General features: G+C 37.4%; 1 protein-coding gene across 2 annotated transcripts; it reads left to right on the forward strand.

Annotated features, from left to right (window-relative positions):
• Positions 1-12: 12 nt before the first annotated feature.
• zdhhc5a (zinc finger DHHC-type palmitoyltransferase 5a) lies at positions 13-23164 on the forward strand. 2 transcript variants are annotated; one of them, XR_009648644.1, is made up of 12 exons: positions 13-380; positions 10089-11941; positions 12219-12340; positions 13419-13576; positions 13848-14020; positions 14188-14290; positions 14595-14686; positions 15599-15725; positions 16109-16217; positions 16723-16835; positions 20050-21042; positions 21368-21505. XR_009648644.1 is itself a non-coding variant. In XM_060872938.1 (11 exons), exons 1-11 carry the CDS (start codon positions 11787-11789, stop codon positions 21597-21599), a joined length of 2283 nt encoding a protein of 760 aa, XP_060728921.1. In that variant the 5' UTR covers positions 10575-11786; the 3' UTR covers positions 21600-23164. The 2 variants fall into 2 exon arrangements, 1 of the variants encoding a protein (XP_060728921.1); XM_060872938.1 differs by lacking the exon at positions 13-380 and having other exon boundaries at positions 10575-11941; positions 20050-20948; positions 21368-23164.
• The last annotated feature ends 2230 nt before the right edge of the window (positions 23165-25394 follow it).

Genomic DNA, 25394 nt, shown 5'->3' on the forward strand with positions numbered 1-25394 from the left:
GGCGGAGCTGATCACTCGTGGAAACTAAAAGCTGCAGTGAACGGAAAATGTTATATTGGCTTAGAACAGAAAGTGTAGCTTAGCCGTATGCTAACTGCAGTTTTACAGGTTTTTACAGTAGGACGTGTTGCATAATGTAGCCGTCCGAAGAAAGACACTATTGTTAAAACATTTTCTGGAAGAAAACTGTCAGCAAAGACGTGTATTAGCACCATTTTATTCGGTCAGCTGCGGAGTTAGCTTACCTAGCTAGCAGGCTAGCGGGACAGCCGTTGGAATCCGTTGAAAGCCGTTATATTTGAACGGATTGATTGAATACTCGGTGTAATAAACACTCATAAATCAACCAGCAGCGTATAAACGTTCTGTTGAACTGACAGGTAAGATATTGTTATGTTTCGGTTATTTCAAGCAATATGAAAACGGCTAAGTGGCTAACTGTGCTAATCGTTGACAGCTAAGCTAGCCTTCGGGTTTTCCGTAATAATAAAAGTAAATAAATCCGGTTTATGTGGCGAGACTGTGACTAATGTGGCACAAGTGTGTTGCAATTCTGTTGATCGGATTGTTTAACATGTGATTATAAAACGAACCGTGAACACTTATATACAACTTATTACCTCCTTTAGCAGGCAGGTTTGTGCAATAACTGGATTATAAAGACAGACCTAAAATGTATTGACATTTTTACTTTTGGACTTTATTGTTCAGCTTCCGTTTTAATGTGTTTATTTGCGGATATAAAAACTTTAACACGCTTTATTCCTGTCCAGCTGTCGTTACATTGCTAAATGTTTGTAGCTTATTAGAACATTATGAACTCGTTTATGGACAATTATAAATATCATAAAGGTGGTTTATTGTTGTAATGCTGTATTGGGTGTTGAGTTAAACGGTATAATGGTTCACTGCCCAGTTTAAGCAGTTTTTTTCCCCTCGACCTGCACCGGCCTGTGACTTTAAACGCCTCTGATTAACGCCCCTTATTTAAGCATTACATACCTTTTTTATTATTATTTTATAATAGTGCTTTATTACGACATTGTGGTTTTTCTTTTTGTTTTGACAGCGTTGAATGTGTCTGGTTGAGGAACAGGTTTTATTTGTGGTCAGGTTAATCATCCCCAAACAGATGGGCCCCGGTTTCCTCACCGGTGTTTGGCTCAGCTTGTGTCCGCCCTGCGCGCTCTTTAAAGCGGTCTGGCTTCGCTCGCACATCCGCCTCGCTCCGGGCCCTGCTGCGGCGAAACACACCCAAAACACACACACGCACACGCACGCTTAAATTCTATTTTCTATATCACATAATATAAATTGAACAGGTGCTGTTTTCTTTATTTGTTTAAATCACGTACATTTTGAGTTTTTATATATATATATATATATATATATATATATATATATATATATATATATATATATATATATATATATATATATAATATAAATAAAAGGGTTGACACGATATTATCATTTGGACTCTATCGATATACTGAAACGATAACAGTAAAAACAATCATAATTTGATCTTCAAACCAAATATTCCACTTTATATTATGCTCTATGCATTTTTATTTGTACTCACTGGCGATTCCTTGGTGCAAACACACACACACGTTCATGAACATATCTCTCATGTTTTATATAAAATAATGCCAATTAGAAGAGATTGGAATTAATTTTAATTTTGGCTCTACTTACCAAAGTACAAGACTATTTAATAGGGATGTGCGATATCCAATTACTGTGTGACGTTACAGCATTTTTAGTATGTCACAATACAGTAGCTTGATGTTCGACCTGCCACACCAAAATTGTGTACCACTATTTTTGTACTTTTTGCACAGTGTGCACAAGCATTTTATCTAGTCCTGTGTAGGTTTTATTTAGTTCTGTGTAGTCATGTTCAGTTGTGTTGTATAACTTATGTAGCACTATTGTCCTGGAATAACGTTTCGTTTCACGCTGTACTCTACCGTCTGAATGCGGTTGACTTGACTTGGATATTAGTAATGCTGCCCACACTCTCATGCAAAACATTAAATCATTAAGCCTTTTTTTTTCTTTGTAGAAACTCAAAATTGACCAGATTTGCTGTTTTTAATTTTCAAAACTAAACTGCACTATAATCTATGGTAAGAAGCATCTCAGTTTCTACAGCAATCGCAGATAAATCATGCGTTTCACAGCACTGAATCAATTCCATATTAGCTGTGAGACAGAGACTCCATGATACACAGATGTCGTTGGTCCAATGCTCTTTTGTCTTTTACTGAGATATGTTTGTGCTTCTAAACTTGCAGCTAATCCACAGTCTTGAGACAGCATGCGATCCATGCGGATTACCAGTAAATAAATCTCTGGAACTCTTAATACTATTCGAATATCAAGACTGAAATAGTATCAAATACTACACTCAAACTTGTGTATAGACACAATATGTCAGTATGGTGTTACAGAATTTCTATAATGACTATTATCTGCCAATTGTCCACATAATTATTTAATTGAGTATAGTGTATGTAAAAAAAAGGCGTTAGATTTCTGACGCTTCATTTTCTGTTTTCAAGAATGCTTTCAATACGCAGATGCAAGTGGACACAGAAAGGCATCTGTTTTGTTTCAAAAGGTGGACGAATCGAATCAGCTGATATTATTCACTGCCGAGTTCAATGTTGCAATGACATTTCCTCTTTTTCCTTTTGGCAACATTTACTTGACGGTACCAGGCTTTAGGATGCTCACTAAATCACCACTAAAGGATATGAATGTAAATATTACTCTGGTCTGGGGTTTTTCCTCGCGTGAGAAATTTCAGCGTTCTCGGACATTGATCTAGGCTCACCTGGATAAATATTTTATGCATAAATTTTTACCGACAAATAAAATATTGGTGTCATAATAATATGCAAGTAACATAATTTAACTGTAATGTCAGTAAACTGTGATCAGTGTAGCTATCTCTCTTTATTGCACATATTGTGTGCAAACCTCCACATAGGTCTGGGAGCAATGAAGGAACAAATCAGTAATTTGTCATTTATTATTAGCTTTCATTTGCATATGCTGGTTTTTTGCTCTTAAACCCAAGTTTTCTTTCTGGAGTACGTACAATGTTTGTGCAGTGTCTTAATAGGATTTTAGGTGCTCTGTTTAGGCGCTTGGAGTCAAAACATTACTGAATGTGTTATAAGTGTTTAGTTGAAAAAGTTAAGTACAATTTGATGCTTGTCTCTGCCTAGTTTGTGTAGAGAACATTAGTGAAATGAAGAAACAGAAGCAAAGATGAAGGCCCTCAATACCGCAAAAATCTCACATTCCCAATACCAAGCATCTTCATGCAATAAAATACATATCACAACACAGAACAAGAGTTTCTTCAAGTTTAGAGATTTGTGTTGAATTTTAAATTGAACATAATTAAAATATTTTCCAAAGACCAGCAGGAAAAATTAAACAATAGGTACAGAATGGTTGTTCATGTCTAAACACTTACCTTTTATGACTAGTAACAAAGGAATTGTAAAAGCACCAACCCCTGACTAACAACAGTACTTAGAAAAGTGAATCATGTTGTTATGACTTTACTGATATTACATTGTCCAGACCAGTTATGAACTTTTTAGTTGTGATAGCTCACTATTTTTGCACGTGATGATCCTAAATAAGTCTAAAACCTCAAGCCCTTAATCAGCCATTATATATTATACAAACGGCAAGTGGATGAATAACTTATAAATTAAAAAAATTATAAAATAAACCATGTAGCTGGAAAAACCTGTCTACTCTTTTAAATCTGGAAAAGACCAAGTGAGTACACATGTTTTTAATTCATTGTTCTGAGACAATGCCATTTGTCCTCTATAGGGTTAAAAGGTTTCAGTGCTGTTAGAATCACTTTTTTCCAGGCCGGAGCCTCAGTTAAATCTAGAAACTACGGGATCAACATGAAGTGACTCAGTAATGGCGTCTCACACGAGTAATAAATGCACCATCCAATATATGACAAATAATTTGGCTGGTGCACTTGTAAAAATATTGTATTGACTCTAAATTTTACATGGGCTTGAGAATGAACATTTTAGTTAATAAAATTTTTGACTGTACACGTGCACCCATAATTACACCTTTAGACCATGAAACTAAAATTTTCTGTTGCTTCCACTGAGTTTAGTAAGGTTCGTTCCAACCCACATTTATATGCCTTTGAAGTTGCAAATATACATCAGTTTCTCCATGGGTACATGTGGGTACATTGCTTGTGTATTTTATGTAAGTCTGGAGGACTAAATGTGGCATCCACAAGATAGCTTTTCAGAGCCGAAACATTTCTGTCTTTCTGTTTTCCGGTATTTAGTGATGTTGTGCATACTAACGTTAAACAGAATAACAAGCTCCATTTCTCTTTAAACTTACTGATGTCTGCATGATTGTCCTAATCCACCTAACTAATCAGAAACCATCACTCTACACTGAAAAAATATTTACTACTCTAGAAAATCCAGTGCGTTAGTTCTCAAAACAAAGCTTTTGGTCGGGTGAAGAAGTTTTTAAAATCCAGGTGTGGATACGCACAACTGGATGCTATTCTATACTGACTATGCTAATTATGTTGGTAACACATCATGCTAATTTCCAAGGACACCCCCAAGCGACATGCCAAAAGACCACAGAATAGATAAGGTTGCCTTCTAGTGTATATGTAGTTAACAGCAAATATAATTCAGCCTAATCAGCTCTAAGCCTTTTTAATATTCAGTTTGCAAGTTTCTATATCAGTATAACTGATGTCTATATGATATGAATCATTAGTAGCTTTGTCAAGGCATAAATGATAGAGCAGTAATTGAGTCACTCAACACATTCCTAGTCAGAATAACACTGTAGTTCATTTTAAAAAACTAATTTTAAATTTTTATCACATCAACTTTTAGACTGTATTTTAGCTCACATTATTACCTTATCATTGTTCTGCAGTTCAATAAAATGAGTTGCATCAGTCATTTGCTAGATTCTTACAAAAAGGGTGAAATTGAAAGCTAACAACTTTTATTTTAAGTGGTAAAACTGTTTGCAGTAGTAATAGTAATGTTACAGTTACTATTCTTTCAGGATTTTTATTTCATTATTTCATATAATTTAACAATCACAGAAATGAAGGCAATATTCAGAGGAAGTGCAGTTTTTCTGCAGTTTTGTTCAACACATTTTTTGACGTCATCACTACATGCAGTCAAAGGCCTCTTTGATTCATGTGCATTGAACATAAGTACAGCTGTTGTAGACAGTAATTACATGCGTGTCTTCAATGGTAGTAGTTTAAAAGAAGAATCCTTTGCTTACAATTTCACCAGTTCAAGTATTTTTCTGACCAAACAAAAATCACAAACTGCAAGTTGCATTGCAGATTTTGATATAGTGAATTGAAGCATTTTTAGAAGTCACAATCACATAAAAACTTCACAAAATCCTTCAGGAACTGATCAGAACATTCTATACACTAAGTTTACCGCTCTGTGATCAGCTACATTGCAGAGCAGCGTAAGGGATTTTGTTTTCAGTGTACTCATGCTAATCACATTGTGACTATGACTTAATTTCTGGTCACCGTGTATTTTTATTCAGTTTTTACTTTCTTCTCATTCAGTTGCATGTTTCATTATTTTTTTAGTTCTAAACCAAATGGACAGATTTGTTGGGTCTGCGTGTTGCACTGTATGGTATTCTGGTGACTATACTTACGGTAACTGGAGAGCCTGACAGTTTAATATAATTTTATTAAGCAATGCTGTCAGTTTTACTCTTCAGCTGAATACAGAAGAGAACATGTTGAGCTAAAGAGCATCATTCATCTGATTGTTGTTTATTCATTTGATTATTGTTTACCTTTATGCTTTCTTATTTACTGTACCTCTTATTTAAGATGAAGAGCCCATTTTACCTTAAATGACAACGCCTTTTGAGGAAGTATTTATCTGAACAATGATTGAAGTTTGAGGGTCAGCTCTAGTTCTATTCAGACTGGATTAGTTTTTCAGTTGGGTGATAAATTTATTATTCGTCTTCTCAGCAGTAAAACTCTTCCAGACAGCAATATAATTACCACTGGAAGAGCTTCAAGTGGGTTGTATTTTCTGCAAAGTCACAGATGCCGCATGCTTAATTAATAGCTGGATTTTCTCCCCTCTCCTTCTCCCCGGCCACTGTTTAATTACTATTAACTTAAAGACTTCAAAACAAAACTCAACATTCAACAACATTCATTAATTTAATAGCAGCTATAGTCTAAGGATAGTCCAGGGCCTAAAGGGCCTTCATTTTCTCTGAAATGCTCCTGGTGTTTTAAAGCATGTTTTTATGTAAACCTCATTGTAGATCGCGTTTATGCTTATGACCAGAAAAGTCTGCAGTGACAGTCAAAAAAACATATTTTAAAAGTTATTTATATGTCTGTTTCTAAATGAAGAGACTAACAAATATCTTTGCCTGGTAAGATATTTCAAAAATGGATATTTTTAAAAATATTTTAGATTAAATATAAACCCAACACTGAGAAACAAAACATCTTTTTAATCTGTTGACTTTTCTCTACTAGAACCCACTAATGAAATTTCAAATGAATGAAATTAAGTTATTTTTGCTTTTGTTTTAATGCACAACATACAAAATTTTTGCATTTAAATCGAGATTTTTCTCGAGATCTAATTTTTTCTACTCTTTACAGCAATCATTAACCTTAACAAGCCAAAATTAAACTTTACCAGCTTTGTTAAACTATGAAATTGCTCCTTGAATGAAATATAAGGCTATAATATCAACTGCTTAGTACATTTCACTCGCCAACCAGGGGTTTTTGGTTGCTTTCTTTTTTAAAGATCATGCATTGCGTAAAAGAATAGATGTTATGACAGGTGTCTCTGCTTTCCATGTGCTGCATTGTGGGTAAAATTTTATGAGACCTTTAGTACTCACATTTGTGTTTTCTTTTGCTCATTTTCACATGTTCTGGTTTAACAAGCACTTTCTTTGAAGTTATGAGTTAATATGCTCTGTAGCTTATAGACAGGACATCTGAGGCTGAGACAACACAGCAACATGTCCTCAGGAATTAATTAATACTATATGTGGCCATACTTCAGCCCAGCTAGCTAACATGAGTTACCAGCCAGTTGACACAGTGATTCTTTACAGACAGTTCAGATGTAAGAGTTGAGGTGACCCTGTTTTTGTGGGACTGATGGTGTGTTTTCACTTTACCTTTCTAATGGCACACTGGTGCAGTATGGAGTGTTGCAGCCTCAAAGATGGATACGGGGTTTGGGTTACTATCAGTCCGGTGCCTGACACGTATCTTCCCACCTCATACATAGTATTCCCAGGATAGGCTCCAAATCCATTTTGTCTCTGACTGGGATAAAACTGTTACAGAAGATGAATGTTATTGAAATAGTGTTTAAAAAAAGGTTTATGCTTGGATAATGTTTTTCTCTCATCTTTTTCTTATGTGCTTCAATTTTGCTGTCACCTTCAAGTAATGCCACACAACCCGCACATTTTGAGATGTGTGCCTATTAGCCTCTTCTATTGTTGTGCCTTTGACTGTTTTGTAACTATTGTGTAAATAGTTAATATAGGCTATTTGTAATGGCATATTTATAAACTTGACCATTACATTCCAGTATTTTTTTTGTACTTTCATTTGTGTGCCATAGTGCATTTCAAACCCAAACACACCCCTTCCACCTGCTGAGGCAACAACCTGTTTCAATAGTAAATGAATAAAACAGAATATACAAAACCACAGTGTGATCCCACAGTGTGACACGGTTGTCTGAATCTGAAAATGTCTGACATTCAATAAGGAATGGGTGTCTTATGGAGCCTACATGACTCATACTCATCATTGTTGAAAAGTGCATGAGCGACACAAAGGACTTGAGTCATAAAGTGGACTCCTTTTTCAGCCCTGAATGCAGCAGAATACCTTGTAAACTAACAGGCCTCTACTTCTTAATTAATATGAAATATTGTGTCATGATTTTAAGGCAGCAACTAACATAGGTAAATAAATTAAGGATAACTACTGTAAACTACTTTTACCCCTTTCATGCTTAAGCCAACTAAAACGCGAGACTCTGCATGTCTACATGTCAGAATATCAGCGCATTTCAGTATACATACATATTTCTAGGTACAAATACAAATTTAATAGGGAAAAACATTGTGATGCAGCATGTCCTCAGGCTCTTATTAAGCTAAAATTAATTTTGCATGTCCTGTCTTATTTAGCTTTGGTATCTTCTATGAAATTAATCTGGAGATTGTAGATAATGATGTAAATTCCTCCTGCATGTGAAATTAGCCTGTAGTGTAACTTTTAGCTGAAGTTGTTTCTTTGTGGTCCCTGCTAATGTGTAATAGCATGTTTTTTGTCTTGCTTTTTATGTCTGTTGTGCATCCGAAGTTTCCACTACTGGAGATCACATCACTGTAATGGTGGTCACTAGTCCACTAGAAGAAGCTGAAGGTTTTGTTCAGGACACACAAGACAGAACACACAACTCAGATTTCATGCTGTGTTAATATCTGCATAATAAATGCTAAAGACTCAGTGGAGGTCCAGTGATGCCGAGCTTGTCTGGTCTTGATAATTTTTAAGGCTTTTTATATTATAAAACTATTGTGCCCAACCTGAAAAATCAGCAGGTTTGTTATGTTGGCTAGACTTGTTCAACATGAGAACAGGATTACTCATTTTTATCATGAAGTTTTGAGTTATGTCATGTGTAGGTAAATGAGTCAAGCGCACAGGCAAAGGAAACCGCACAGGCAAAGGAAAAAAACATTATTTCCAATATCCTGTGCCAAAACTAGAGCCTGTAAAAGTTTACCATCAGTAAATTAAGCTAATTTAAAAAGCAGCTTGTGAAAGTATTTTGGGTTTCACATGGTAGATGACACCCTGACAAGGCAGCAGAAAGTCGGCTAGAGCAGTTTTTAAAAATATTTTTTTTTATTTTTTTGTTGGCTTGCGTTTTATAATTTATTTTTCAGAATTTTAAAATTCCCAGTATTTCATTTAGGCTAACAGTATTGCATTACGTGCATTCGACTTCATTTGCCATCAACTGAGAACCACTTATGGTTCTGCTTAGTTACACAAGCAGTAGTGTTCATTTGAGTTGATTACAACCCTTCTAACAGTCATACACTAGAAGGGCAGCATGTGTAGTGCATCAATTGGGATTCAGCTAGTGTTATAGATTTAGCGAACTGTATGTTGATTGATCTAAAGCAAATACTAGTATATACAGTGTAAGTTGTACTTTTAAGATAAATGGTGCTATTTTATTTACTGTTGATGCTGTGAGCAGCCACATTGATTTGGTGCTGAATGTGAGGGTAAGTGGACACTCCACAGGTTCCTAGTCAGAGGTTATGACAAAAGGTTATGAGGTCATGCCTTTAATGGTTCACTCAGGAATCTTTTCTTTTAAATCTACTAAACTCACAGTAATATGCACCAGGCCAAATTTCATATGGCTTTATAATCACTAAATATGCGCATAATATTGCATTGTTGATTCTACCCAGTCCTGTGTGTGTTGTATGCGCAGAAAATAGTGAGATTGCTTTTAAATAAATGCTAAAATTCCAGTTTGCAGAATATTTTGAATGCTAGTAGTTATATTCTGATTATCAAAGCTCTTGATTTGACACAAGTTGACAGATTTTGATTTGTAAATATAAGAGGTCTCATTAGTTAAAAGAAATACATTGTCCCACAGCAGAAGTTGTGACCACTTTCTTATAACGGCATGTGATTTGATTAATTGATTTCTGCTTCCAGGACTATTTTATATACTTATATATGATGACTATTGAAGCATGTAATGTCTAATCTTAAGTAGAACTAATGTTCTATGTCAGTTATACTGCATGACTGCATAAGTCACAACACTTATTTTGGAGATCATTGGCAGTCTTTTGTCATCTTCAGACCTTCGTCACTGTAAATAATTACTATGTAATCACTCTAACTCAAATATCACTTGAATGATTTATCAGTCTGTTGTTCTTTTTTGCAGATATTACCATTTACAGCGTGTTGTTTTCTTCACCACGGCATTTTGAAAGGAGCATCATTGAAACAAGAGCAGTGATGTGTTAACCCGTTGGACCTATTTCCTCTTTCACTGGATTACTCATACTCTCTGGAGCTCAAACGCACGTAACTGTAAGCATGGCTCAGGTTGCATGCTTGAGACGGCAACCTTCACAGGCTCTTATGTAATGCACGCCTTGGAACAAGCGGAACAAACGAGGAAATCCCACAAGGCTCCCAGCGGAAAGCTGGGCTTTGTTTGTCCTTTATACTTCGTCCCTCGTTCTCATATGTGCATTATGGGGTTGACTGCATCTTTGTAGTTTTCATTTTACTGTCACTCCACTGATCTGAATGAGCACTAGGGAGTTTCTGAAGCACACTCTGTTTTAGCACTTCGTGTTACCTTTTGCATTGTGAGGCAAAACAGTGTCTCAGAAAAACTTTGTAAATTTTTTTTTTTTTTTTTTTTAAGTTTTTTTTTTTTTTTTTTTTTTTTTTTTTTTATGCTTATGTTATTGTCAGTAGATTTAGGCAGAAGCCTGGCACGCTCTTTTTGCTTACATCCTGCAGGTCGGTTGTGAGGACTACAGCTAGACTGGTCCATCACTGCCTTTGGCCTTCCCGGCCTAGAAGCAGAATGCTTCGACTTGGTACAGAGAGACTCAAGTATATCCAGTATAGCGAAGTGCAATATCCCATATGCTGAACGAACTCAAAAGAGACAGTTCTAGGTTTCCTGAGCTGACAGAAAGAGCAACAGTTGGAAGCAAGCTCTGTGCCATCCTCACAATACTATCTACATCTCAGTAAAAAACAAAAAAAACGGAAGACACTAAAGCTGTCACTGCCCTGGTGATTTGCTTTCTCACCATATTTTACCTCCTTTTTTGCTTTAGATGTACTCCTTTTATCAGGCCGGTTTCCGTTTTCTGTTTTAGACAGAAATTTTGAAAGCTTTTAACAAGACTCAGAGTCCAAACTCTCTTATTTCAAAGTAAAACCTGAATGCATTAACTACAAAATCCGTGTTCTAAACATTTTATCCTCTACCTCTTTTAAGTTGTAAAACCAAAAGTTTAAAATACCACCACTCGTTTATGGTTCAGCCACAGTTCAGCCACAGGGAACACTAATTCAATTTTAAGTGTGTTTTCATATTGCTTTTATGTTGCTTTTACCAAAAACTCTTTAGCCATATATTTTTTTTTTATAGCCTGTAGCTGTTTTAAGTTAAATGATGTTTGAAAAATGACCAAAATGGCTTTTATAAACAAAAATCCAAGAAAATTATTCAACTTATCTCAGAGGCATTCATAAAAGCTTTTTCTGTTTTTCTCCCTTTCTTAAAACTTATGCTGGTCTTAAAGGGTCAGGAAACAGTTGATGGCTTTAGAGTAGAGTGCTTTCTTTAGTGGAGTGCAGAAATCTTGATCTGTGCACTTTTTTTTAATTTATTTCCTTTTTTTATTCATTGGTCATTGACTCGGCTATAACTATGCAAAGAATCTATATTTTCTTTATCTTGAGTAGAGGGGGAGAAGAACTGATATTCCTTCCTTAGCCTGTTTTCTAAACAAGCAAACACACACACACACACACACACACACACACACACACACACACACTCCTCCAAAAGGGTGGTTTCTCGGTGACTGCTCCTCCTGGTGGACCCTGGGTAATGCCGAGTAGCAGTAAGAGTGGGGGGTTGTCTGACCCCGCCTCCCCTCCCCACCCTACCGTTCCATCCCGCCCTTTTCGGCCCAGCCGTTATGTTCCAGTATCTGCAGCAACAGCCTTCCTGGTGGGAGCAACAACACTCTTTTTCTGCTTCACGTGAGTATGAGCTCATACACACAATCATAATGTTCATATTTAATTTAATTTCATGAGCGCATCCAAGTTGTAGATCGGTTTGAACGGTTCAGATTTTGGTAAAATATGCCAGGCATACAAGCAGAAACGTGGTGTAATACCCATATTTACCCATAACGTTAGCCACAATTCAACGTCACTATAGCCAGTAATTCTTGTGTGTGGGTAAATTGTGTAGTCATTAATGTAATGTGTGAGTGGGTGGTATGACCCTTTACTTTTTTGCTTTATGTCTCAGGTGCCCATGGCTTTCAGAGAATTTTTCAGTTGCCATACCAATATACAATGGCATAATCTTCCTTTTTGTGTTGGCCAACTTCTGTATGGCCACCTTCATGGACCCAGGCATCTTCCCAAGAGGTAGCCAACAGTTTTGTAATGTGATCTTTATGTGCTGGTTATGGTGCTACTTCTCAACCTATGTTGACATCAAACTAAGTCACAAGTCATCCTTTTTTGTATTCCTTTTAAAGGTTCTGATAAATGATGGTACCCAAAATGTACAGGTTGTTTAATAGAGTTACCCTGATTTACTTTAACACTGGTACATTATCATATTCAGTCGTCAGTTTTACATCTTGCCCTGTTAATCTTTATTCTTGATCACTAAGAAGGTGTTACTTGGTTTTCTATAACATCAGCTTGGATAACAGCCCTATCTGTATGTTGTATACAAAGAGACGCAAGATGCTTACGGAAACCTCAGGAGTCACAATTATTATCTGATTGAAATATCTCCCAAGAATTTTATTTAGGAATGAGTAACATTAGCTGAAATGTTATTAACTTCTTATTATGGATAACCAATGACACATGGAGTGCTATTCTGCCAAATGTAAGTGGCTAAATTATACTTTGTGAAGGTTTAGCCTGCAATGGCTGGACATGAATACATATTACATAGAAACTCTTAGCATATTCTAAAGTTAAGTTAGTCATACAAGTCAGTTTATATGACATGTTGGCTAACTAGCAAGCTATGCCTCTAATTCTTTGCAAGTCAGTTTTACTGAAATGATTTTTATATTTAGTTGCAATGAATTGGGCATTGCAAAGACAGTTCTCCTCTGATTAATTATACCTCCTAACTGCCTGTAACCACAACTGGAGTCAGCTTGCAGCGGTGCCTGATTTAATAGTATGCGGTTAAAACAAATGGCTATGGACACTTTTCTGATTCTGACTCCCAGCAGCACAAATTGGCATTTTCTGAAACTAATTCTGGCTTTCTCTTTTAAAAAATCATTAGTTATATTATTGTTTCTATATTGACATTGGGGCTTGTACAGCAGACATTCTAGAAATTTGTGTGTATTCAGTGATATTGTGAAGTTTTCTGTGGTCTTTATTTAGTATTTATGAAAGTTTACAGTAACATGGAAATGTAAGATTTTCTAATTTTGTGTTAATATAGTCTCACATAATTTTTGCATTGCAGCCGAGGAAGATGAGGATAAAGAGGACGATTTCAGAGCACCACTCTATAAAACGGTGGAGATTCGGGGTATACAGGTGCGCATGAAGTGGTGTTCAACATGCCGGTTCTACAGACCCCCACGCTGCTCACATTGCTCAGTGTGTGACAACTGTGTGGAGGTATGAATACACCATAGTACACATACATCTACATGGTAGTATCTAAAATATCACCTGCTGTTAGATATTAGGTGACTTATTAAGCCATCTCCCCTGGATAGTTTTGATAGAAAGGACTCAGATCAGGGCAAAAGTTCTGCAGCCACACTGTCATGGTGGAAGTGTTGTTAGAGCTGAGTATAAAGACCATTCTCAGTTTAGGACTTTATGTCTGTGTCTTTATTGCTGTAGTCTGAAAGTAATTTTCTCCATGTTCCAACTCTTCCTGTAGGACTTTGATCACCACTGTCCGTGGGTGAACAACTGTATAGGCAGGAGGAACTACCGCTACTTCTTCCTGTTTCTGCTCTCTCTGACAACTCACATCATGGGTGTCTTCGGGTTTGGGCTGCTCTTCATCCTGTACCACACACAGCAGCTTGACCGAGTGCACTCGGCAGTCACGTATCCTTTCCGCTGTGATTGGTGGGTGGGGGGTTTGTGAGAATATCTGTGGTGAAGGATGGATTCATGCAGTGCTACACAGATTAAATTGACAAACATAGAACTTGGCATGGTATAGCTTATCTGTGTTTCTGTGTAGTTGTGCCCCTTGACCCTCCTTCTCTCAGTATGGCTGTTATGTGTGTAGCAGGACTTTTCTTCATCCCAGTAGCAGGCCTTACTGGTTTCCACATTGTACTGGTAGCAAGAGGCAGAACCACTAATGAGCAGGTTTGTGTGTGAGAGAGTATTGATGCTGATTCTAATCTTTTTTTAGGGCAGTTTTATAGCTTTTTGTAATGACTTCCACTGGACCATTCTCCTTCAGATTATTATCTCTGTCCATTAGTGCACTGTGTTTCTTCTGGCTTCTGTCTAATTCTAGCTCACATCTTTATATTTGTGCTTTCCTCATGTCTCCTGGCAGGCTTTAACTTCAAAGTGTTTCAATGAAAAAAATTCATTGTGCATATTAAAGTGTGTGGATGTTTGTAAATTAAATTTGTGTATCTTTTTTTTGTTTGTTTTGATTTAGGTAACAGGAAAGTTCAGAGGAGGTGTGAACCCCTTCACTAATGGCTGTTGGAGAAATGTGACACGTGTTCTCTGCAGCTCCCAGGCACCCAGGCATGGACAAAGTTTTCCCTTTATAATCTGCATGTGTTCTGGACAAACATTAGGATGTGTAGGCTTTTCAGTGAAGATGTGTTTATGAATTTATTGCTTGTCTAGGCTGTAGAGTCATATTACATAGATATTAGTTGGACATTATTTGCAAGAAATACGCACTATTTTCAATGGTTTCTGGACTCCAGGCCATCACACCTGTGTTTAGCCCCTTTTTGCTACCTCTTGCTGCTACGTCCACTCAGATATAAGAATATTAGTCAGGCACTAATGTTGGCTAAAAAGTCCAAATGTGCAGTCAGTATCTCAGTTCATTAGAAAAGTGTTCAGTAGGGTTCACGCCAGGGCTTTGTACAGGCCACTCGAGTTCTTCCACTGCAACACCAGCAAACCATGTCTTTGTTTACATTGCTTTGTGCGCAGGAACATTGTCAGGCTGAAGAGGTATGGGCCTCTTTGTTCCATTAACTTGTAAACCTTACTTACCTTTAACTTATAAAGACATCATATATAATTGTATGCTTCTAACTTTTGTTGCAAGTTTAAGAAAGAATGGGTGTAATGGTCATATATCCATATATATTTGGCCATTTAGTGTGTTGCAATATCCTTCATATTAACTGTTTTTCTAATTTGTGTTCTGTTGCATGAGTTTAACAATGCCAGGACCTACCAGTGATGAGCAAAATATGATGAACCCTACATAATTAATATTTTACATGAAACTTGGGCAAATGCAAACATATTTTACATTTCTTGCAGATAGTCTGCTATTGTTTGTGTGCACGAGTCAGTTACGTGGTTGTTGGGCTGACAGCTTATTTAAATTCATATTTTTGAATGCATTTTTGCTCCTTAACAGCCAACTTGTTTTCTATTCATGCTGAGAATGCATTCTGTTCTCTTCCTCAGGTATGTGGGCAGGAAGAGGAAGGCACAGACGGTGTCGGTTCAGCCGCCATTCTTGAGGCCACAACTCTCTGAGGCACAGCTGGCAGCCAAGGTGCTTGACAACGGTATCCATGGAGATCTGCACCGGGTAGGCCGTCTCCACAAACATGCATATGTACATGCACTTGTACACACAATGTTATTTCTGTCTGTGTTTGTCTTCCTGTATAAGTGTGTCCATTTTAGGACCTGTTAATTAGCTGATTAGTCAGATAAGTTGACTTAGAAGGGGAAAAGTTAGAAGGGCATACTCATGATAGTTCTGCTGTTTTTAATCATAATTATAGGTAATACAGTTTCCTGGTGCTCTGACACCCACATATCACTGTTTTCCTGTTTTACTCACTGACTCGGATGTAATTCATGTCATTTTTTTTCTTGCTCCATTTCCTTTTTTTCTTTCTTTCTGTCTCTCTCCCTCTCTCTCTCTCTCTCTCTCTCTCTCTCTCTCTCTCTCTCTCTCTCTCTCAGTCCAAAAGTAGTTTAGAGATGATGGAGAGTCAGTCTGCTGATGCTGAACCACCTCCTCCTCCGAAACCAGAGCTTAGATACCCTGGCCTGTCGAGAGGACCTGCTGAAGGTACACACCCATACAATAATAGTCTTTCTTTTATTTATTTTTTTTTTAAGATAACCACTGTTAGTGGCACTGACACATGCCTACAAACCATTAACTAGTGGATATGTTAGCTAAGACAAGCCACTGCTTAAATGACAAATTTGACTGCATGTAATGCAGAACTAAACCCAGTTTTGTCAAAATTTGACATTTCATATCCTTGTCAGTTCTATTGTGGTACAGGGGTCTCTGGCAATTTTACATGACTGGAAGTTACTGCCAAGGAGCATTGCCAAAACAGAAGCCAAGAATTTATTATAAGATGATTGGATCACTAGGTGTGTTGCGACTGCTGTAGCCACAAAGTACCAGACTCTAGCAATATGTGATCAGATTTGGTCTCTCCAATTCATGTTTACAGTGTTCTCAATACTATAAACTATACTAAATGCTGCCTATTGTGAATTTGCTCAGATTGTAAGAAGGAGTGTGTGTGTCTCTAACATGTCACTACTGTGTTTTCCAGAGAGCAGCCTGTTAAATAAAGCTCCACCAACTCCATCCATGTACAAATACCGACCTACATACAGTAGCCCAGGGAAGAACCACACAGCTCTGACTCACGCCTATGCCAATCAGGTAACTTGTGTACTAGTGTGTATGATTGTGTTTTTGTTTGTGTGAGTATTAATGTAAATTTCTTCTGTCACGTACAGTGTGTGTGTGTGTGTCTGTGTCATCTGGCTGTTATTACACCTTATAAGCCCTTATGAACACCTTATGAACGTGTAAATCTGTGACCTCAATCATCTCAATCAGTGCTTTAGTAATTATCATTTAAACACTTTATACTTTAATCCTCTTGTCTTTTTTCAAATTTTAATCCATTCTCATACATTATTTGTTTATTTCTTTTGATTTGATTGACCCAGTGGCTTTCAGTTGAACAGTATCAGTAAGTTGTCACTGTACATGTTTTCTGTTTGTGTTTTTGTTTGTGTTTTTTGTCTCTGTGTGTTTGTTAGTATTAGCCTTTTCCTACTCATGGATTTAAGAGCTTGCTAATGTTAAGCTCTTAAGACACCTAATTTAGATTGCTGTGTACATCTTCTGTTTACGACAGTTTTGTTTGATGGGTGGACAAATCATAAATTTGTTTGCTAGCCCACAGATTAAGTAAAAGCTCCAGTGTATTTCCCATGTTTTGGTTGCTAAAAATAAGTGGCTGAGGAGATGAGTAATCAGGATTAAGAAAAATGACCAATTATGCTGTAAATGATCATCAAAAAAATTCTTAATGTAACATTTCATGTTTTCTCCTGCAACAGAAAAGCTGTGTGGTGTGTTTTAACTACTATAGCTATACATTGCTAATAATATACTATATAATATAATATACATAGATAATAATGAGGTGAAAAAACAGCAAGCTTTACTTCTTAAGTGGTCAACATAATCTAAGAGCACCTATAGAGTTTGTTTAACTGAGTTTTACTAAATTGAGTGTGTATAATTAGCAGGAGAGTTACATGACGGCTTGATGGCTCTGTATGATGACAAAAAAAAACTGGACACGAAATCTGCTAGTCCCAGGTGCTGAGGCTTGTGGTTTGTCCACTCCTTGTTGTATTTTGATGATTCAAACATTTCTGGTGTTTGAATATGCCCCTTTGCATCCTTTTTGTATTTATATATTTAGTTTACATTTTATATCCATCAGGACGAGTGTGCCAGCTTGTAAACCAATTTAGTTTGTTTGCTACGTCTAATGTGGGCATCAGAATTTTCACAATTTCGATGAATATTTATAATGCAGTAGGGTGTGATCGCCTTGGGAATGGCAGGTACATGGACCACAGCTTCTCAATAGAGACTGACAGGTGCATGAGCCACATCTCTTTCCCATGGGCTGATGGTGCAGAGAAAGAACAAGATAGGAGCAATAGTAGTTATAAAGAGCTGTGTGTGAGGTGTTGCCCTGACTGTGATTTCCATACACACTATAATGAATCTGATGATCTTTGTACTTGATTTGTACTGGGGAATGTTCATACCACTAATCATTCAACTGCTACTCCCTAATGCTGATTGATCCATCATGTCTATTAACGTTATTGTAGGAGGTGAGACATGATCAGTCATGCCATTTATTTAAGTTGTTGAACACACCCTACCTCTAACATCCAGAATTATATTAATTAAGCACTGTGAAGGATGATTTTATTTGCTGCATATTAACCTTTAGTTGGATTAAATTTATGATTGACCACAATTTCATTATCCCTCTTTTCTTAAGCAACACACCCTCATGCACCCACAGCCCCGTGTGTGTGTGTGTGTGGAGCCTGTTCCTGATTTTCCTGTAAAAATGTACCTGGCACAAATATACTGACTCACCATATTAGTTTATTCACCGTTGTGTGAATTCATCTAGCCTTGTGCGTAATCCTTTGATATTTTCTTTATGTAATTTTTTCCTCCATCTGTATAAATACTTATAATGTAACACTTAGCCTGTACAGTTTTCCTGTATTAACCTTTAGTGATTGTTGCACATTGATGGGATTTGAGCCATGAACTAGGGGGTGTTGCTTGGTAAAAATGTCTAATCCTGCAGTCGCAGCAAGTCTGCCCTGGCTCTAACAGTCAGTTGCAATAAAAAGTAAAACCCATCAGTTGTGGGCCACCACTGATTGTGGCTAGCATTGTTTTAATACTTTGCACTGTGCATAGAGCTTATGTAAGGAAAATCCCACTAAAAATATCAGTTTAACTGAAGTCCATCAATGTCTTTGTTTTTACACAGTAGGTACATTTGAAGAGGGTTAAATAAATGCAGTTGTACTACAGTGCTGTATAATTAATTCCTTATTCTGCTCATTCAGAAGGAGCTGATTCATTTCCTATAACAGTAACACAGACAGAGGTTTGGCTGCAAAACAAATCGCATGCTTAGATTAATGTGCTTGTTCTAATGACTTAATTTACAGTAACAAGTGTCTTATGGCTTCTGCTGCTTCCTTCTGAGCTGCTGTTTGTGCAATAATTTCTGTTTCATGTGCTGTCATGTCCGAACACTTAGTACAAAAGCTAGAATAAACTCTGCCAGTCATCCCTTCTGTAATAGGACCGCCATCTTTATTAATTCTGAACAAGCAAATTGATTTAAATAGTCCGTCAGATTTGTTGTGGCAATGGTGCTTCTGTGTAAGAACAGGAGTACACTCATGAGGTGAAAAATCAACAAGAATGTTTTTTCTTTATTGGGGTGAACGAAGCCAAAGAATCTAGAGTGCACCCAGAGAATTTAGCATAGCCATAAATTTGCCGTTGCTTTAAAAATGAAATTGTAAGACAATTTGCATGTCTTGTTTCTACAGACTTTCTATGATTTGAGGAACAAAAATACTAACTGTAATGAAGCAATGTAATGTTTACTCAATCTGGAATATGGCCAAACCTAGTATTACTGGGATAAACAGAATTTTGTGGGTCTTAAAATGTGACTCAATTGTGGCCATTTTTACAAATACATCAAAGACACTATTTGCTTTTAATAAATAGTTAGATCTCATATAAGAGAAATTTTTTTTTTCAGCAACTTATCAGCAGTTCTTACTTACTTACCAGGATAAATTAGAAATTTGGAATAATTTATTTCTTTTCTATTCTGCAGTTCTTATGCCTTGGCTACGTTTCCAGTGCTGTTTTTTTGGTCTATGACGTTATTCATTTAATCCTTACATACTTAAGTATTTCTTGTTTTTAAATGCTTTTGTCTGCCTCTCTGTCTTGCTCTCTCTCCCTCTCTACATCATGCTGTCACTCTCTTGCTTTCGCTCTCTCTCTCTAGATGAGTCGTGGGGACAGTCTAAAGGAGTCCTCCTCCTCTCTCCTCCAGTCCAGTCAGCAGCCGGGTTTCCGCTCCGAGCCCAGTCTGGATGGCCGTGAAGGAGGAGGAGGAGAGCGAGCGGGTGCTGAGCGACCCTCTGGAGGTCATGGGGCACCGCCAGCCCCTGGAATCTCTGCCTTTTCCTTTGGGGGTCGCTCTTACCCCTCCTTCTCTGACCCCACTGTGCTCTCCGGAGGTGCTTCTCGCTCCTCTAGTGTGCGCTCCACCACCCACAATGCACCGCCCTCTGAAGCCTCCAGCTACAAGAGCTCAGCCAATCAAACGCCACCACCCCGCAATGGCAGCTTGTCCTACGACAGTCTTCTTACACCCTCTGAAAGCCAGAATTTTGAATCCACATCACCCAACACACCGCTTGGCTACACTTCTCCATTTCTGTCTGCACAGATTGCCCAGCAGCGAGAGGAGGAGCTTCACCAGCCCTCCTCCTCCAGCTCTGCCCTGCTTGCTTCACCTCATCGTGGCACCGCCTACCTGCGTAGCCCTGCCTCGCCTCCACCACTACCTGAACGAGAACGTGAAAGGCTGCTTCATGATGCACAGACTCGTCAACACCATCACCACCACCACCACCACCATCATCACCAGCATCGACCGCCTCGCTTTTCTCGCCCCCCGCTTTTATCTGATTCAGGCCTGCCAAGGCCATCTAACCCTTACCGTACACGCTCCACAGATGCTCCACTGCCCCCTTCTACCCACCCACCACGCACAGGTCACCCACCTTTAGGCAAATCTCTGTCTTACTCGAGTGCAGCAGCCGCTGAAATGCAGTATCGCCTTGTGCGTAAAGCCTCCGCCTCCACCTCGGCTGGGGCAGGGGGCATCCAGGCGCCCAAGTGAGTAACAGCCTCTGCATTCAACGCTCCACGCTGCCTCCTGCTGCCTCCTTCTTCCTACTCCTACTCCTCCTCCTCCTCCTCCCAGACTCCCGTGAGTGGACCTCTCACTTTCTTTCTGTCTTTTCTGTCCCTCTTCCCACCTTTTGGTTTCCTCTCAAGCTTTTGCTCTTGTTGGGTTCTTATTAGTTTCCTTGCTGCATGTAGTGTCATAATTACCTTGTTGGTGTTTGTTCTCTCAGGTAAGGAGATGGTGACAAAATCTTAATGCAAAGAGTTTTGTTTTTTTTGTTTACTTCATTTACATTGTTTTTTTTTTTTTTTTCCCCCATGTCCTGTCAACATTTGATGTTGGCCTACAGTTATGTTTTGTCAAATAACAGTAATCCATTGATATTTCTTTCTCTTTTTCCACTCAGGGACGAGATTCAGATGAAATCTTATAGTCGGACAAATGGGCAGTCTAAATCGCCTCATCCTCAGTCTCCATCTTCGACCCCCTCTTCTCCGTCTCATCCAGTCAGTGTCTTCACACGACCAGGACACGCCTATCCCAGTGTTGGCTCTTCTCAGAGCCCTGTTCACAAGCCTGGAGGTGGGGTTAAGAAGGTGACGGGTGTAGGAGGGACCACTTATGAGATATCAGTTTGAGTGATGGGCAGCTGCTTGACCAGGCCTGTGGCATCAACTGGGCCAGTGACCTGCCTCCTCTACTTGCACGGTCAAAGTAGAGATTCACTACACTGTTGGAAATGTGTTGAACACAACAGACATTTATTTCAAAAGCTGGAGTAAATGAAGGGACTCCGGACCTGTGCTTTACTTTTATATATGGGGAAAGTTTGAGAAAACTGACCAGCTGATGTGAGGTCAGGTAAGACACTGTGGAGGAGGGGGAGAAGAGTTGCTTGTCCTGGACTTCTTGACTTGCCATTAAGGAGGAGGTGTGATGCTTGAGTTTGACAGATGCCTGGACAGCCTTGAAAAATAAAATTATGAAAAAGGTTGCTTTATATCAGCTGTGTAAATCAAATTGTATGTTATGTACAGAAGGAAAAAAAATGGCTACATTTTTCCCAGGGGTGTTCTTCAAATGGTTGGACTTTAATCAGCAACTTTATATTCTTGTTATTTTGGACCACTGTGATTGGCTCATGACCATTCTACGTCGGTGCATTAACCAGTCAGAAGCTGAGAAGTAATAGTGAATAATAAAATGGTTTAAATTGTTGTTTATCAAGATGATCCTTTTCAAGAGAGCATTTTCAAGCAATGGTCTTGGAAATCAATAAGAAATGTTTTTATTTAATATTTCAGTCTTATTTTATATGGATTTATAAATAGCTATTGATGATTAAGCATTTCAGGTGTGATAGAGAAGCGCAGGTTTTACGTAGGTCCTGTGATCAGCATGTTAATTATGAAGATCAGAGAATCTCTTCAAAACGTGCATTACTCAAATGCAGCCTGTGTTTTTTTTTACTTGGGCGGATGGGATTTGTATCCAGTTTGGGTTTTTAAACAATCTAATGGGTGGGGAGGGAGACTTGTCTAGTTTTGAATGATGGTTGCTACGACCACTCGGCGGCTGAGCCTACGTCTAAAGGTTAAGACAAGCCTCAGAGTCAGCCAGGTGAATCCTATGTAGCATCTGAATATACACGGCACACAGGTGAGCACATTTTGTGGGATATATTTTCAGAGTTACCTTGTAATGTCTGTCTGTGAGATGATGTCTGCTTTGGTTTATCAATTCCTATTGAAGAGACTTTTTCTAGTGCCCTTGTCTAGCTGACTAAGTAGAGAAGAAAGGTGGGAAACCAGTGCACTTGGATTGGAGAATGGCTGAACCAGTCAGTAAGTGACTGCTGTAGTTATGAATTATAAAATGCCTTTTTTTTATTTAATTTTTACTTTTGAAAAATAATGTATATTGTGGATATTTTGCAAGTTTGTGTTTCAGTGATTCCTCAAAATGTTGGTGGCTTTGGATTGAAATGTAGATCATGTTTGTACAATCAGTTGGAGGAAAAAAAAATTGACGGCCACTTCAACAGTTCCATATGAAAATAAAAAACAGAAAATATTTGCCATCTGGATCAGTATGTTTAATTAAGAAGGAAAAGGTGTACTGTATAGCTGTGTGTGAGTGAATGTGTGTCTGTGTGGGTGATTATGGTTGAGCATTGTTAATAAACACTTTATAAACTCTTTGAGCATTAGACTGGATCGATATTTTATTTTGAATATCAGTTTCATCATCTCTCTAGTAGTAAGATGCATGAAAAACTGAGTTACTGTTCAGCCCAAAAGTCTTGTCATGGTTTGAATAGCTTTGATTAGCCTGGCATCTCAAAATCATTGCAAAATTGAAGATTATTTAGGTAGAGAGAGGGCTCAATTTGATAATAACTTTTTTGTTAAACTATGATTTCTGTGTTGTGTTGCTTTTGGGACTAGCATTTCAAAAGAATATATACTTTTTGTTTAAATGAAACATACTACAGCACCATATCAAGGGTTTTTATGTCATTTCACTCACTGATGTCCCCATGTGCAGCACGTAACCTTTCAACTTTAGCAATCTAGCACATCATTATAATCTCCACCCAGTGCTAAAACACGATTCTTTACAATTATTATAAATAATTATAGGCACCCAGGAATAATAATATTTTCAGTTAATTATTTTAGTTATATTTTAGTTCTAAGTTATATTACAAGTTCTATTACTGGGAAAACTTCTCTCCTGTTAGTGATATCAGCTTCAGGAGCTGTTGTGCATTCCAACACAGCTGGAAGGAGTTTGTTTTGGTATTCCTGCATTTCTTTTTAAATGATATATAAATATATATATATATATATATATATATATATATATATATATATATATATATATATATATATATATATATATGGATTGAAATGTAGATCATATATATATATATATATATATATATAAATATATATAAAATAAAACAATTCTATATTTTTTTAGATTCATTATTGTAAAATATTTCACTACTCCTGTTTAAGCCACTATGTTTATATATTTATCAATATTTCAGGGTGTGGCTTTGCTGTCCATATGTAACATTTTATTTTCTCCAAACCATATGTTTACATTTACAAAAGAATTCAACATCTGTTGCATCGGTGCACGGAAAATTCTCAGGAGTGCCATGAAACTCGTGGCTGTGGCCTTGTCAATTGTGGTGAACTTGCATGAACACTGTTTCCGTTGGTATTATTAAGGTCGATTTACACACAAGTGTTGCTGCAGATTCTTAGCTGTCCTGGTTCTTTGTAGCGAGGACTTGGACTGATTTATTCAAATGAGTATGCATTCCTCAGTAGCAACTACTACTTCATTTATAAACAGTTCATCAGACTGTGGAAATGTTATTTTCTAACTATCATCACAATTCTAGTAGGTAGGCAATCATGTTGAATTACCTTTCCTCACGTGGATGTAACTCAGGTTAATTTATAGGAGCATTTTAGGTCGAATAGTTCCAGAGGGTTCAACTTTCTCACAAAAAAGGTGTAAAAACTTGTGTGTACAAATGAACATTTCTTTATTTGTAAATTAGCTTTTTTTTCTTAGCTGGTCTTTGAATGATGAGCTTTGGTCCTTCTTAATGTTTTTGTATAGAGTATTAATACATTATTCTTTATTCACTTATATTCTAACGCTCTAAACAAATATATAAACCTATTAAACTTGATAGGCTTTGTGATTAAATATAGTTGTAATTCTGTATTTTATGCAAAAACACCAAATCTACATTTTTAGCATGTTTTGTGCTGGGCATCTATCTGCACACGAGGGTGATATCTGAAGAACCAGTGGTTGATTGTATCATTGATATAATTTACATTGTACCAGCACATTTTGAAATGAATCCAAACAGGGTCTGCCCTGTGTAAGGTATAGATCAGTATATCTGAATTTAAACAAATTATTAACAGGAAGGATTAGACTTTTTGTGTCTGTCATCCCTGTCAGCACTGTTTGCATATAGTTCAGCTTGTTCTCATATTGGGAAGTTTCTCATCTCATGTTTTGACTTTTTTTACTCCATTAAATTAAACTGTTTTTTTTTTATTTCAGATAAACTGCCTTCTTTTATTTACCTGAACAAACCAGGGATACTTGTCAGTGTGGTTATCCATATTTCTTCAAAATAGTTCATTAAAATTCCCATTATACAATATATATTTTTCTGCAGTAACGTTTGGATCATAAGAATCAGAAACAGGTTTATTGGCCAAGTGTGTTGACACACACAAGGAATTTGGTTCCAGCTCTTTGTGACTCTCAAAGTCATGAAAGTTCTGCAGCTGTGAACAGACGAGTTTAGAATAGCTGCATTTATTAGTACAGGCATTTCAGTCCAGACTTTTGTGTGGAGCATAGTAAGAAATACTGTATAAAATGAGCAC

Source organism: Tachysurus vachellii, chromosome 6 (assembly GCF_030014155.1).
Source record: "Tachysurus vachellii isolate PV-2020 chromosome 6, HZAU_Pvac_v1, whole genome shotgun sequence".
In the NCBI taxonomy this organism is placed as follows: Eukaryota; Metazoa; Chordata; class Actinopteri; order Siluriformes; family Bagridae; genus Tachysurus; species Tachysurus vachellii.

Excerpts from the sequence above, each read along its gene's own strand:
- zdhhc5a (XM_060872938.1), top strand. The coding sequence starts at position 11,787 with ATGCCGAGTAGCAGTAAGAGTGGGGGGTTGTCTGACCCCGCCTCCCCT. Across the intron at positions 14,021-14,187 it reads CGAGTGCACTCGGCAGTCAC|TATGGCTGTTATGTGTGTAG; the intron begins GTATCCTTTCCG and ends TCCTTCTCTCAG. Across the intron at positions 14,687-15,598 it reads TGCAGCTCCCAGGCACCCAG|GTATGTGGGCAGGAAGAGGA; the intron begins GCATGGACAAAG and ends TCTCTTCCTCAG.